This window comes from Zingiber officinale, chromosome 4B, assembly GCF_018446385.1.
Source record: "Zingiber officinale cultivar Zhangliang chromosome 4B, Zo_v1.1, whole genome shotgun sequence".
NCBI classification, from domain to species: Eukaryota; Viridiplantae; Streptophyta; class Magnoliopsida; order Zingiberales; family Zingiberaceae; genus Zingiber; species Zingiber officinale.
This window is the reverse complement of record NC_055993.1, coordinates 113650132-113664909: the sequence shown is the minus strand read 5'-3', so window position 1 is coordinate 113664909 and position 14778 is coordinate 113650132. Positions and strand designations below refer to the sequence as shown.

Below are 14778 nucleotides of genomic sequence, written 5' to 3'. Positions count from 1 at the left end.
CTATTGGAGACTTAACATGCAAGTTGAAGACAATTCAAAGCATGTCGTAAATGCTACAACAAGTAAGCGTGAAAGCATCTGATTATAACAGTGTCTTGGATTTAGCTATTCATCTTAGTTTACCAAGCTTGTTCATTATTCTTGTTTAGCTATTCTCCATCATGCATTTTCCCTTTTTAGGCCAACAAATACATTAGCTCACCTAAGACTATGCTAATTGTTCTCAACATGGCTAACTTGATTCAATTAATACTTAGATGCACCTTTTCATTGGTCCAAATGAAGCTTTGATGGATATGTTTAAACTAATGGTATGTAGATAATGTTAGGACCAAAAGTAGCTAGAGGGGGTGAATAGCTCGTCGCATGCTCGTTGCTCGGCGTTGCTTGTTTCTTCTAAGATGTGCAGCGGAAAATACAAAGAAACAAATCACACAACGCTAACAAGGTTGGTTTACTTGGTATCCACCTCACAAGAGGTGACTAGTCCAAGGATCCACACCACGCACGCACCCTCCACTATGAAAACACTCCTTTTCGGTAACTACCGAGGGCGGAGAAGCCCTACAAGACTCTCAGTACAAGAAGAAAGGAAAGGGAAACAAAATACAAGCGCAAAGCTTACAATGAGTACAGAAAATCCTAACCCTAGCTTCTCTTCTTGTCTTTGATCCGCCTCTTGACTCGGAAAGCTTCCAAGATCCTTCAAGAACTGGCGATCTGATCTTTGAGAGCGCTGTGGAGGAGTTGGCGAGAGATCTGGAGTGAATCGGTGAAGGGATGCCGCAGCCATCGCACGCCTGCAGCTTAAATCGACGCCAACGGTCGGAACCCGATCGATTCAAATATTCCCAATCGATCGGGGAGGCTTTGGATCGATCCACGGATCGATCCAGAGCGCCTCTGTGCTCTAGGAAAAACGCCTGGATCGATCCACGGATCGATCCAGCGCTTATCGCGCGAAGCAGCCGCGTCCCAATCGATCCACTGATCGATTGGGACATCTGGATCGATCCACGGATCGATTGGGACATCTGGATCGATCCACGGATCGATCCAGAGGCTTTCTGTTCGCTGGGAAAAGCCTGGATCGATCCACTGATCGATCCAGCTCCTGGATCGATCCACTGATCGATCCAGCTCCTGGATCGATCCCCTGATCGATCCAGCACTTGGTTTTTGCCCAAAGCCAAGTTCCAAGACTCCCAAACCAACATCCGGTCATCCTTGACCTGTTGGTACATCATGCCTAGCATCTGGTCACTCCCTTGACCTGCCAGGACTTCCCACCAAGTGTTCGGTCAATTCCTTTGACCCACTTGGACTTTTCTCGTCATGCCAAGTATCTGGTCACTCCCTTGACCTACTTGGACTTTTCTATTCAGATGTCTGGTCAATCCCTTTGACCTATCTGTATTTCCTCGTGCCAAGTATCCAGTCAATCCTTTGACCTACTTGGACTTCCTAACACCAGATGTCCGATCATCCTTGATCCATCTGGATTTTCCCTTGCATGGCTTCACTCACCAGGACTTTCACCTAGCTTCACTCACTAGGGTTTTCCATCTGCCTAGCTTCTCTCACTAGGTCTTTCACCTGGCTTCACTCACCAGGACTTTCACCTAGCTTCACTCACTAGGGTTTTCCATCTGCCTAGCTTCTCTCACTAGGTCTTTCACCTAGCTTCACTCACCAGGACTTTCACCTAGCTTCACTCACTAGGGTTTTCCATCTGCCTAGCTTCACTCACTAGGACTTTCACCTGACTTCACTCACCAGGACTTTCCTTCTGCCTAACATCCCAGTTAGGACTTCCCAGTCAAGTATTCGGTCAACCTTGACCTACTTGACTCTTCTTCAATTAACATCTTATTGTCAAACATCTAAACTCAAACCAAGACTCAGCTTGGTCAACCAGGTCAACCTTGACCTGAGGGATGTTGCACCAACAATCTCCCCCTTTTTGATGTTTGACAATACCACAATAACACTTACAATACCACATGTAAGTTAGGCTAATCCCATAGCCTCATTCTTCATGCCACTAGGTAATGAAAGCATAAGTTAAGCTCTTCATTCTCCCCCTAAGAGGGCAAACTCCCTCTTAGATAATGAAAGCCTAACTTACTCCCTTTCACTAGTCTTTTCATTCTCCCCCTATTGGCACACATCAAACTCCCCTGTAGGGCACACTCAACCCATCTTTAGGCACACACCAACCCATGCCTCAATTTCGGGTATACTTCAACAAATCCATTGTTGAAAGACTCTCCCCTGAAGAGTTGCGCATCGTTGTTCACAACATCACTCGTTGTGATCAACACGATAAAGAAGGTCCCATACCCTTCATTTATCCGTACCTTCTCCCTCATTGTAGACAAATACTCAACCCTGAGCATTTTCTAACCACGTGAGTTCCCACTTGAACTAATGAGGATATCCACTCCCCATTTCAAGTTCAAAAGCTCATACATGAGCATTTTCCTTAAAAGAAGGTTAACCACCTTCCAAGGTTCATGAAAAGATAATTTTTCATGTCTTTAAAGAGTCCCTCCCCCTAAAGACATGGTGGTAACTTCTGTCATTGCACCAACAATGACTTGGAATCCCTAATCCTTTAGGAAACCCAAATTTAGAAGTTTTGAGGTTCAAATATTCAAAATTTGAAACAAACCTCAACCTAAACTTCAACTTAGCCTTCCTTAACCAATCCATCCTTGTTTTCACATGAAAACACCCGTTTTATGTATACAAATGTATTTTTAGGGGTTTGGAATGGTTACCTAGACTAAAATAGGTTTAGACTGCTGAGATCAGGCCTTCCCAGCCAAAATCAGCATCCTGGATCGATTGGAGTTGGTTTCCAATCGATTCAACCTATTTGAATCGATCCACTGATCGATTCAGGATGTATGGATCGATCGGCTGATCGATCCAGCGAGCTTCTGTTCGCAAGAGTTGCCTTCTGAATCGATCCACGGATCGATTCAGGCACTCCAATCGATCCATGGATCGATCGGAGCTCTGATAGTTGCTGAAATTCCATTTCAGTCAACTTCAGAAACCCCTAGAGAATTCTACAAAAATCCAAAAATCATGAAATTTCGTGTAGACATTATTTAGGGCATACTTAATCATGGAAAAATAGTTTTCTATGAAAATACATCATATTTTCAAAGATTGACACAAACTTGAAAACTTGCAAAAACTTTAGTGTTTTCTTCAAGTTTGTGTCTAACTATTCAATGGTGATTACTATCAAAAGATAGCCTTCACCAAGGTTTTCCAAAAACATTTTAAAACATTTTCAAAACCAATATCCCATCATGTTCCTTGGGCATAATGCACATGACTTGTACATTAGCTTTCCCAATGATGGGAAAACACATAACTATGTGTTTTGATGAGCCTAAAACTCAAAAGAATGCACTAAATCAACATCTTGAGTTTTGTTCATCTTCCTAACATCTCACTTGTATCTAATGTGCACTGAAACACATACAAGTCATCTTATAGGTCTTTGTGAGATGTAAGATTTTGGTTTTGCCCTATTCTAGGGATCATGCATATCTATCTAGGCATTTTGAGAGGTAGACATCCACAAAGGATGTTACTTGTTGATTTACTTGTTAAACAAATGTCACTTGTTTATTCCACTTGTTGTAAACAAATGCCACTTGTTTAACTAATGCCATATGTCCTTAATTTTTAAGGAAATAAACATAATGCATGATAATGTTATGACATACATCAAAATAAAATAGCTTTCAAAAGAAAGATTCCTATAACTACATGATGTATGTATGGCATGACATGGTATTTTTATATTTTTCATGATAAGTCATGAATGCAAAATACAAATAAGATAAAATATGATGTCATGGCATATTATGAGCAAACAATCATGGCAAGGTTTAGCATAAATAAAATATACCTAGATTACCTATCTAAGTATCCTTAAAACCTTAGCTAAACTTACAACTTAAACCTAGATTTGCCCTAAAGTGCTTTAAGAAAATGCCAAAGCTTAAATTGGCATTTCTAATTCCCTTGATTAATTTATGCCAGTCGAAAGTAAGCATATCCTCAAATGTTGGCATATTTCATTTTTCCACAAGAGTAGCACTTTTAAATTAAGGCCCGGATTGCCTTAAATTTACTAAGAACATACCAAAATCCCAACTTGGTAGTTCTTATGAATTTCCCAATATGTGCCATTTAAGATTAAAATCAATTTTTCCACCATTAGGCACATTTTACTCTTTCAAGGAGTAAATAATAATTCCATTTCATTTTCAAAGGTTAACAAAAACCTTGAAAATGCTCCTTGAGTGTCAATTTCCTCAAAGTTGGGTTAACTACCCTTCTAATCGGAGTTGACACTCTCTAACCCATCTATGGGGTAGAGAAGATGCTCCTAGGAACCCAACACCTATTGATGCTCCAGGTATTCACTAGGGATAACTTCCCTAGATACTTTCCTAGTGACCTTGTTTGGCTTCTTGGAGGCCTTGGTCACACTTTCTAGGTCAACTCTAGGGATAGCCTCCCTTGTGACCTTGTTAGTGACTTTCTTAGACTTCTTAGAAGCCTTAGTCACATTTGTTGCAAAAACACTCTTAGGGATGACTTCCCTAGTATTTTTGGCTTGACCACTAGACCTAGGGTTTGTTCCATAACTATATGGAACTCTATGGTAAGAGGGCACATCCTTCTTAGCCTTTGGTTTGTATCCCAAACCTCTATGACCATTGGATGACTTTTGTACCCCTAAACCCTAGGTTATGCTCTTTTTGCCCTAATAGGATATTTTCCATCCTTTTTAGGGTCTTTTCCATTTTATCAAGTCTTGACCTCAAGACTTGATTTTCCATCACTAAGTCCTTAGTTTTTGTTTTTCCATTAAGTTCATGAGCATTTTTGTTTCTAGGCTTGTAGCTACAATCCTTAGAGTTCTTGCCTAGACTTTTACCTACATTCCTAGCCTTAGGTGTAGTAGTTTTGGCATGTAGGGCCACATGCTTTTCCTTAAAGCCCTCATGCTTCCTATTCTTATGGTAAATCGCATTAAAATGATAAAAGTTAGAACTATCATGCTTTTTACCATAATGTAAAGGGGTAGGCTCAATAAGTGTTACCTTCTTCTTTATCTTGGAGGCTCCCCCTTGACTAATGCCTCCTTGAGCCTTGACCATCTTCTTCCCCTTGGGGCATTGACTTCGGTAATGCCCTTTTTGGTTGCAAGAAAAGCACACAATGTGCTCCTTGCTCCTTTTTGTTCCGGGGATGATCTCCTTAGGCTTCTCCTTGCCCTTTTTTGCCACTTGGTCCTTCTTCTTGGCCAAGTTGGGACACTTGCTCTTGTAGTGCCCACTTTCCCTACACTCAAAACATATTATATGATTTTTATTTTTAATTGAAACATTTATACCTTCTTGTGTAGGGATGACACTTCCTCCTCCATTTGCTATTTCTTGAATTTCGGAGGTGGCACCACCTTCTTCTTCTTCACTTGACCCGGATGTCGAAGCTTCTCCTTCTTCTTGATCCGGCGTCACCAAAGATTGCTCCCCCTCAATCCTAGAGGTGGAGGCTTCATCATCTTGAACATGAAACAAGGAGTATGCTCCCTCCTTGTTCCCTTCGTTGCATTCCCTTGAGGATGAAGCTTCTTGGATTTCCTCTTCTTCGGAGGTTGAGCATCTCTCAACCTCGGAGTCCTCCTCTTGGTCTTGCTCCAAAGAGTCACCCTCTCTGGATTCTTCATGATCTTGTACAGTGGAGGGGATCTCTTCATGAAGCTTGTCCAATTTGCTCCATAATTCCTTTGCATCTTCAAATTCTCCAATTCTGCAAAGGATGGTGCTTGGCAATAAATTGACCAAAAGCTTGGTCACTTTGTCATTGGCCTCGCACCTTTGGACTTGCTCTTGGCTCCACTTGCTCCTCTTGAGAACTTTGCCCTTTGAATTTCTTGGAGCCTTGAAGCCTTCCATTAGAGCAAACCATTGCTCTATCTCCATCATAAGAAAATTTTCGATTCTTGATTTCCAAGAATCGAAACTCGTAGAAGTGTATGGTGGAGCCACCCTTGTGTCAAATCCAAGTCCATCTTGGAATTGCATCTTGAAGTTGAGCTTGATAAAGTCTTGAACTTGAAGAATTTGCTCCAACTTCTTCACCCTCTAGCTTTTCTTGTTATGCTTGACCCTTCCGGCGATGATTCCGGTGAAGAGCGGTCTTGCTCTGATACCACTTGTTAGGACCAAAAGTAGCTAGAGGGGGGGGGGGGGTGAATAGCTCGTCGCATGCTCGTTGCTCGGCGTTGCTTGTTTCTTCTAAGATGTGCAGCGGAAAATACAAAGAAACAAATCACACAACGCTAACAAGGTTGGTTTACTTGGTATCCACCTCACAAGAGGTGACTAGTCCAAGGATCCACACCACGCACGCACCCTCCACTATGAAAACACTCCTTTTCGGTAACTACCGAGGGCGGAGAAGCCCTACAAGACTCTCAGTACAAGAAGAAAGGAAAGGGAAACAAAATACAAGCGCAAAGCTTACAATGAGTACAGAAAATCCTAACCCTAGCTTCTCTTCTTGTCTTTGATCCGCCTCTTGACTCGGAAAGCTTCCAAGATCCTTCAAGAACTGGCGATCTGATCTTTGAGAGCGCTGTGGAGGAGTTGGCGAGAGATCTGGAGTGAATCGGTGAAGGGATGCCGCAGCCATCGCACGCCTGCAGCTTAAATCGACGCCAACGGTCGGAACCCGATCAATTCAAATGTTCCCAATCGATCGGGGAGGCTTTGGATCGATCCACGGATCGATCCAGAGTGCCTCTGTGCTCTAGGAAAAACGCCTGGATCGATCCACGGATCGATCCAGCGCTTATCGCGCGAAGCAGCCGCGTCCCAATCGATCCACTGATCGATTGGGACATCTGGATCGATCCACGGATCGATCCAGAGGCTTTCTGTTCGCTGGGAAAAGCCTGGATCGATCCCCTGATCGATCCAACACTTGGTTTTTGCCCAAAGCCAAGTTCCAAGACTCCCAAACCAACATCCGGTCATCCTTGACCTGTTGGTACATCATGCCTAGCATCTAGTCACTCCCTTGACCTGCCAGGACTTCCCACCAAGTGTCCGGTCAATTCCTTTGACCCACTTGGACTTTTCTCGTCATGCCAAGTATCTGGTCACTCCCTTGACCTACTTGGACTTTTCTATTCAGATGTCTGGTCAATCCCTTTGACCTATCTGTATTTCCTCGTGCCAAGTATCCAGTCAATCCTTTGACCTACTTGGACTTCCTAACACCAGATGTCCGATCATCCTTGATCCATCTGGATTTTCCCTTGCATGGCTTCACTCACCAGGACTTTCACCTAGCTTCACTCACTAGGGTTTTCCATCTGCCTAGCTTCTCTCACTAGGTCTTTCACCTGGCTTCACTCACCAGGACTTTCACCTAGCTTCACTCACTAGGGTTTTCCATCTGCCTAGCTTCTCTCACTAGGTCTTTCACCTGGCTTCACTCACCAGGACTTTCACCTAGCTTCACTCACTAGGGTTTTCCATCTGCCTAGCTTCACTCACTAGGACTTTCACCTGGCTTCACTCACCAGGACTTTCCTTCTGCCTAACATCCCAGTTAGGACTTCCCAGTCAAGTATTCGGTCAACCTTGACCTACTTGACTCTTCTTCAATTAACATCTTATTGTCAAACATCTAAACTCAAACCAAGACTCAGCTTGGTCAACCAGGTCAACCTTGACCTGAGGGATGTTGCACCAACAGATAATGCTTTGAATATTTCTTCCCCTTGTCACCATATTGATACTCGAAAATTATGTATCTTGTTCGTATCAAGTTTAGAATATGCAATTATACTGAACAATCGGGTTCGACTCCATATTTTGAAATTGCATGTAATGGCATAATAAGTTATTTTCCTAATCCTTTAGCCTCGGCACAGTGTTCAACAAAGTGGGAACATTGCATATGTTGTTGAGCACTATTGTATTTATATGTATAGTGTTGTTGAGCACCGTTGGAAAATAGAATGGTATCCATTCTATTTTGGTTTGCACAGAATGGTCTCCATTCATGGTAATCTACTTTTGTGAGAATAAAAGTTGTTTCTTTTTCAATTGCTGCGTAAATTTGGTTGATCATGTTCTTCCTTGTAATATACTTTTAATGCAAATTTCTTTCTATAAAATACCTCTGATTATTTTAATGACTTTTGACTATTTTCATTTTGGTATTGTAGGTAGAAATGTGGTTCTCTGAGTCTCATTCATTATGTTGGTAGAAGTCTGTTTATTTGAATAACTCGCTCCCTCTTTCCATGTTCTTTTGTCTTCTCAGAAATTCGACGAATTGGAGTGGACACGCCTTAGTTTTTCATGGAGGATGCATTGTACAAATAAGCAACAGTCGAGTCTTGGTGTCTATATACAAGATAACAGTGTTTGGCAAAGTATGTTGCATTGTTTTCAAAAAGCACGTCATATTATGAACATGAAAGGCATCGGTTTGGCGAAGCATGTCACAAATACTGCATGTTTTATGTTTTCATTGGAGAAACTATTGTTAAGTCTACTTGTAACTAAATCTTTATATGACTCATTTTTTGTTACAATATCTTGTAGTTTATGATGGGCAATTAATGTTATTGTCACTTTTTATTAATGTGAAGTATGTTTATAATGTTATTGTTGTTATTGAATTGCATTGATCCCTATATTCTTTAATTATTTAAATAATTTATCTTTTAAATATAAGATAATGATTTTTTTTAAACTGTTGTCAAACTATTGAAAACACAATAGTTTTTTTGTTGTCGTCAAAATAAAAGACAACAGTTTTTATTCCTTATCAAACTGTTGTCTATTTTACCCAAAAACAACGGTTTAAATCTGTTGCTAAACTGTTGTTGATCGCGCTAAACGATAACGGTGAAAAACTGTTGTCTTTAAATATCCCTTTTAACAACATAACTTTTAACAATAGTTCTTTAGGGCTTACAACAACAGTAAAAAATTGTTGTTGAATCCAAAATTTCTTGTAGTGCTGGCTCAAGCAGTGGAATTTAGCATGTGGCTGGAGTGAGAATGAACCCAAGAGTGGTGGCTCGACTTTTGGTGCTTAAGTCAATTGAAGTTTGATAAAGCAAGTTTAAGCATCAAAATTAGAGGTTGAGGTGTGATTTCAGAGGGAAAAAAATCCACAATGAGAAATATCATGTTAAAAAAAAGACAAAATCCACACTAGTAAATAGATATATGTCTCCCATTGACAAATTCATTTTTCAATCTCCTCAAGCTATATTGCCATAGATAAGCACACTTTTAAGAACTTGAGAAGTGAGCATGACACATCACATGCTTTAGGATAGAAATCGTCCATTACTATCTCCTCTTTCCAATAGGATATTTTGAAGTGCTATAATGATAACCATCCAAGATAGAAATTACAAACAACAATAAGATAAACTAAACTACATCTGAGACTTCGATCTTAAAAAAAAAAAAAGCTAAAATACGAAAAACCATCTAATAAGGCATTCCCCATCTTTTGGATATTATTTCACATACCTTTTTATGTATATCCTCTTGTTGCTTTGTCATTCTTGAAGTATCCCTCATCAGGATTTCATAATCATGTCGAAATGCTTTAGATTCTACAACTTTCTCGTTGTTATGGAATTCATCAATCTTCCTAACTTTGTCTTGTTGAATACCTTTGAATTCCTTCCACATGTTGCTCATGTTGCCAATGCTTTGTTCCATTATTTCTACCACTGCATGATTGATTTTACCCTTCTTCTTTGCCGCCTTTTTCCCAATTAGACGCTTGCGTGCTTCACAGTCGTCCGCATCAGCACTAGCATCCGGGTTGGACAAGGATGTGTGTGTCCTTGATTCAGATGTCCTTGCTTTTTTTTCCAACACGATGACCTTCTGATTGTGGAGCCCATTTCACTTGCTCTTTCAAAATTCTTCATACATGTTCATATTTAAAAGGCTTGTTCTTATGCATGTCCTTCCACTTCATATGTGTTTTTACAAGTATATCCTCATCACTCTCACCGCTTTGATGATTCTTCCAAAAATTATTGTGCATTGAACCAAATAAGTTTGCCAACGAATAATACCCATAGAAATGTGACTTTAGCACCATGTAATCCCTCTTCTTAGTTCTGTATGGACGAGTCTCGTTGTAGTAATCTCCGATACGCTTCCAAAAAGCTTTATCCTTTTGAGAATTCCCGATTGCCGAGTCAGTGCTAATATTGATATATGATTTTGCAAGATGTTGCTCTTCTTCTACTATCCAAAATGTTTGTTTGCTGCCCATCTCTACATTAGCATTAAAATCAATTTTTTCCACCTCGACTTGTGTCGAATGTGGTGGAAACTGAGACTCAAGGGGAGAAGGTGGTGTTGTGAGTTCTTTCTCGACTCCGGATGCACCTATACTCGTTCTTCTTGATTCATCCAAGACCATGGCTGATGGCGGTGGAGGAAGATGCATATAAGGAGGGTATTGTTGAAGATATTGAATATTTTGAAAATTTGGAGGATATTATATAGGATATGAAAAATTTTGTGGATATTATGGAGCATAAGGAAGATTTTGAAATTTTGATGGGTATTGTGTAGACGAGGAAAGTTGAGAAAATTGAGAATTAGGACGGTTATTTTGAAGCATTGCATTTTCTTCCAGATTCTATGAATTCAAAAAAATGCTAAAAGATCCACTAAAATTTTCATCCATTTTGGATAAAAATTAGAATGATAGAATCAAATGAGAAGTTTGGATGAGTAATAAAAAGAGATAGATAGTTGTAGTTTGAATGAAAACAATAAGCAGTTCGTCACCTATAAATAGCAAAAATCAAAAATAAAATAAAATAAATATGCTAATCTAAATATAGCAATGGATAGTTATTAAAGTTCAATAAATTGTATAACCTAAAAATGCAGGAAGGTGAGATGGTTAGTCAACTTCACGCACGTATACAAGATATCCTTAACTACCTCCACGCGATCGACAGAAAGTGGAAAATAGAGATGTAATAAGGTATGCACTTAATGCTTTTATGAGGAATACCTTGTGGGCATCAATGGTAGATGCCTATAAAGTTTCTAAGGACCTGTCTTAAATTGAATTAGATGAGCTTTTTTTTGAATTTGAATTATATGAGCAGACTAATGTACGACCAACCGAGAAAGGTATAGCTTTGGTTACAGGTATAAGTAAAACACGCAATCCAATATCACGACAAAGAATCAAACCGGAGTCAGAAGAAGAACCTGACTCAGACAATGAAGATGATGAGCTAACAACGGAACTCGTCAACCTGGTAAAGAAAGTACAAGAAAAAGAAAGGTTTCAACAAGAAGGACCTGAAGAAGGCAATTCAAACCAAGGAAGTTCAACCAAAGGTGAAGTTCGAGGTAACGTGCTACGGGTGCAATCAGAAGGGGCACATCAAGGTAAACTGCCCAAACCAAAAAGATTCGAAGAAACCAAGGAGGAAGAAGGCCCTGAAGGCGACATGGGACGAGTCCTCTTTCGAGGAAGACGATGACGAAGAACTCGAGAAAACGAGTTTTCTCGCGTTGACGGCCCGGGACCACACCAACGAATCCGGAAGCGAGGACGAATCGGAAGCCGAGTTCGAGAGAAGCCACGGATCCGTATCCGTTTCCGAAGGGCCTGACTCCGCTGTAAGTATCCCGCGTTTACATAATTTAGTAAATTATTTAATTCAAAAATTAGCAAAATCAAACATTCGGGTCAAGTCACTTCTAAAGGAGGTAGCAACCCTTAAAGAAGTGACTAACTCCAAATCCTTGTCTGACCCATTTCAGACTGGAAATTCAACTCAAGTCAAAAAGTTTGAGGAAGAAAATTCTAGTCTGAAAACTCAGGTTAAGGATTTGAAGAAGACATTGGAACGATTTTCTTTGGGCTCCAAGAACCTTGACCTAATTCTTGGGACACAAAGAGTCATTTATAACAAATCTGGATTAGGTTTTAAAACAAAAAAGAAATATCGATTCTATCTATTTTTAGTGAACAGACCAAATAGTAAAATAGTCAAAGCATGAGTACTTAAGTCCAACTTAGTTAATAAAGTTGGACTTGGTCAATATTGGGTCCCCAAGGATCAAGTACACTACCTTGATATACCATATCGAGGCTATGATCCAGGGGGAGCCAAAAGAAAAGCTGTATTAATAAAAAGATAAATCATTAAAAATTAAATTAAGTTAAATTAAAATTAAAAACTTAAATCTAAGTTATAAATTAAACCATTAAAGAAATATAAATCTAATGTATAAATAAAAATACATAAAATTATCAATAATGTAGGAGAAGGCTCTGGAATAGCTGACACCTCCAAAACTAACTTACTCGACAGGATAACCCAAATCAAGCTACCCAGCAGGGTAATTATGACTAATTAGAAAGGGAACAAGGTTAACTTGACCTATGATACTGGTGAAATTTTGGATGATAGTACGTTAGAGAAGTTTAGTCTATGCATGTCTAAGAAGATATGACTTCGACCTGGTGCATTTGGCTAAGTGGAACTAACCGAAGCTACCCTTTATGGATCCTAACCAGTTAGACCAAGATTTTGTATTAAGTTCAGTGGATAGGACTATTTGGAAAACCTCGAAGGCATGGTTACTCTAATGATGTCCAAGTGACTCACCATAGCTCAGAAGTTTATTCAAAGAATGCCTATTTGTTGAGCCCAAAACTAAATCTGAATCTAACACAAAGTTAAACCAAACCCTATAATTGAACCTAATTTATCTCATAAAATTATAGGATTCCTTGATTTGAAATTTAGATCGGATGAGATGACTAAGGATTAAATTAAACTAATAATTAATAATTCAAATTAAATTAATAATTCAAATTAAATTAAATCATAATTCAAATTAAATTAATAATTAATAATTCAAATTAAATTAATATTCAACTTAAATTAATAGTTAATAATTCAAATTAAAATTCAACTTAAATTAATAATTAAAAATTAAATCAAATTAACAATTATGATCAAATTAAAAACTTATTTTAAAAATTTATTAAAAAAAATTATTTTAAAAATTGTTTTAAAAACTTATTTAAAAATTTATTTAAAAATTGTTTTAAAAACTTATTTAAAAATTTATTTAAAAATTGTTTCAAAAACTTATTTAAAAATTGTTTTAAAAACTTATTGTTTTAAAAATTTATTTTAAAAACTTATTTAAAAATTGTTTTTAAAAATTATTTAAAAATTGTTTTAAAAACTTATTTAAAAATTATTTTAAAAATTTATGTTTTAAAAATTTATTTAAAAAAAATTATTTTAAAAACTTATTTAAAAATTATTTTAAAAATTATTTTAAACTTATTTAAAATTATTTTGAAAAATCATTTAAAAAAAAAAGGGGTTCACAAATTACCTTAACCAATTTAATTAAACCTATTGAAATCCAATTAGATTAAATCAATAAATCATCTCACAATCACTCATTAGGGAGCTAACTTCAATCGAACTATCTTTTCATCAAAATGATTCCAATTAAGATACTTTATGTGTAGGAATTGGATCAATGGATGTTGGATAATGAATGTTCCAGACATATGACTAGAGATAGATTGAAGTTCACAAAGCTCAAGTTAAAGAATTTAGGCTCAGTTGCATTCGGCAACGACGATAAACTTAAGGTAATCGGAAGAGGTAACATCGAACTCAATTCAGACTTTATTATTCGAAAAGTTTTATTAGTTGAAAATTTTAACTTTAATTTACTCAGCATCAGCCAATTATGTGATAGTGGTTACTTAGTTAACTTTACTAAATCTGGGTGTACAGTTAAAAATGCTTATAACCCTGAAATTATATTTAAGGGCGTTAGGAGAAATAATGTATACACAATTAACCTACCAACATCCTCAATATAGTGTCTCTTGACACAACACGAGGAAACTGAGCTGTGGCACAGGAGACTGGTTCACACTCATACTAGACTTATTTTAAAAATGAGTCAAAATGGTCTAGTTAGAGGTCTGCCCAAATTAAAATTCATTAATTCAACATGTGATGCTTGTCAATAAGGTAAACAAACCAAGTCAAACCATAAGTTAACCAACCTAAATAAAACAACTTCAATACTTGAGCTCCTTCACCTAGACTTGTTTGATTCGCATGGAGCCAAGTCACTAAGCAAAAACCAATATTGCTTAGTAATAATCGATGACTACTCAAGATTTACTTGGGTAAAATTTATAAAAACTAAAGATGAAACTTTTGAAATATTTAAAATCTTTTGTAAATTAATAGAAAATGGAAAAGACACTCAAATAAAAATAATCAGAAGTGACCATGGAGGAGAATTTGAAAATCATAACTTTACTGAATTTTGTGAAATTAATGGGTATAAACATGAATACTCTTGCCCTAGGACCCCCCAACAAAATGGTCTAGTAGAACGTAAAAACAGAACCCTACAAGAAGCCGCTAGGACCATGTTAAACGAATACAATTTATCTAATCAATTCTGGGTTGAAGCAATTAATACAGTCTACTATATACAAAATAGAATTTTAATTAACAAATTTCTAAATAAAACACTCTATGAAATATACTATAATAAAATTCCTAATTTAAACTATCTAAAAGTGTTTGGATGTAAATTATTCATTTTGAACACTAAAGACTATTTAGAAAAATTTTCATCAAAAACAACCTAG

The 14778-nt window shown here is 37.7% G+C and overlaps 1 protein-coding gene across 1 annotated transcript; it reads right to left on the bottom strand.

The window, feature by feature from the left end:
• Window positions 1-9506: 9506 nt before the first annotated feature.
• LOC121978549 lies at window positions 9507-10521 on the bottom strand. Its single transcript, XM_042530879.1, has 3 exons — window positions 10081-10521; window positions 9609-9974; window positions 9507-9530 (listed from the first exon to the last, which is right to left on the bottom strand). Exons 1-3 carry the CDS (start codon window positions 10519-10521, stop codon window positions 9507-9509), a joined length of 831 nt encoding a protein of 276 aa, XP_042386813.1.
• Between the last annotated feature and the right edge of the window lie 4257 nt (window positions 10522-14778).

What these genes read in the sequence shown, in the direction of transcription:
- LOC121978549 (XM_042530879.1), bottom strand. Translation starts at nt 10,521, where the DNA reads ATGGTCTTGGATGAATCAAGAAGAACGAGTATAGGTGCATCCGGAGTC. An exon ending in AGAGTGATGAGGATATACTT is followed by an intron (nt 9,975 to 10,080) that starts GTAAAAACACAT and finishes CTCCACAATCAG; the next exon opens with AAGGTCATCGTGTTGGAAAA. An exon ending in AAGAGGATATACATAAAAAG is followed by an intron (nt 9,531 to 9,608) that starts GTATGTGAAATA and finishes TTTTTTTTTAAG; the next exon opens with ATCGAAGTCTCAGATGTAGT.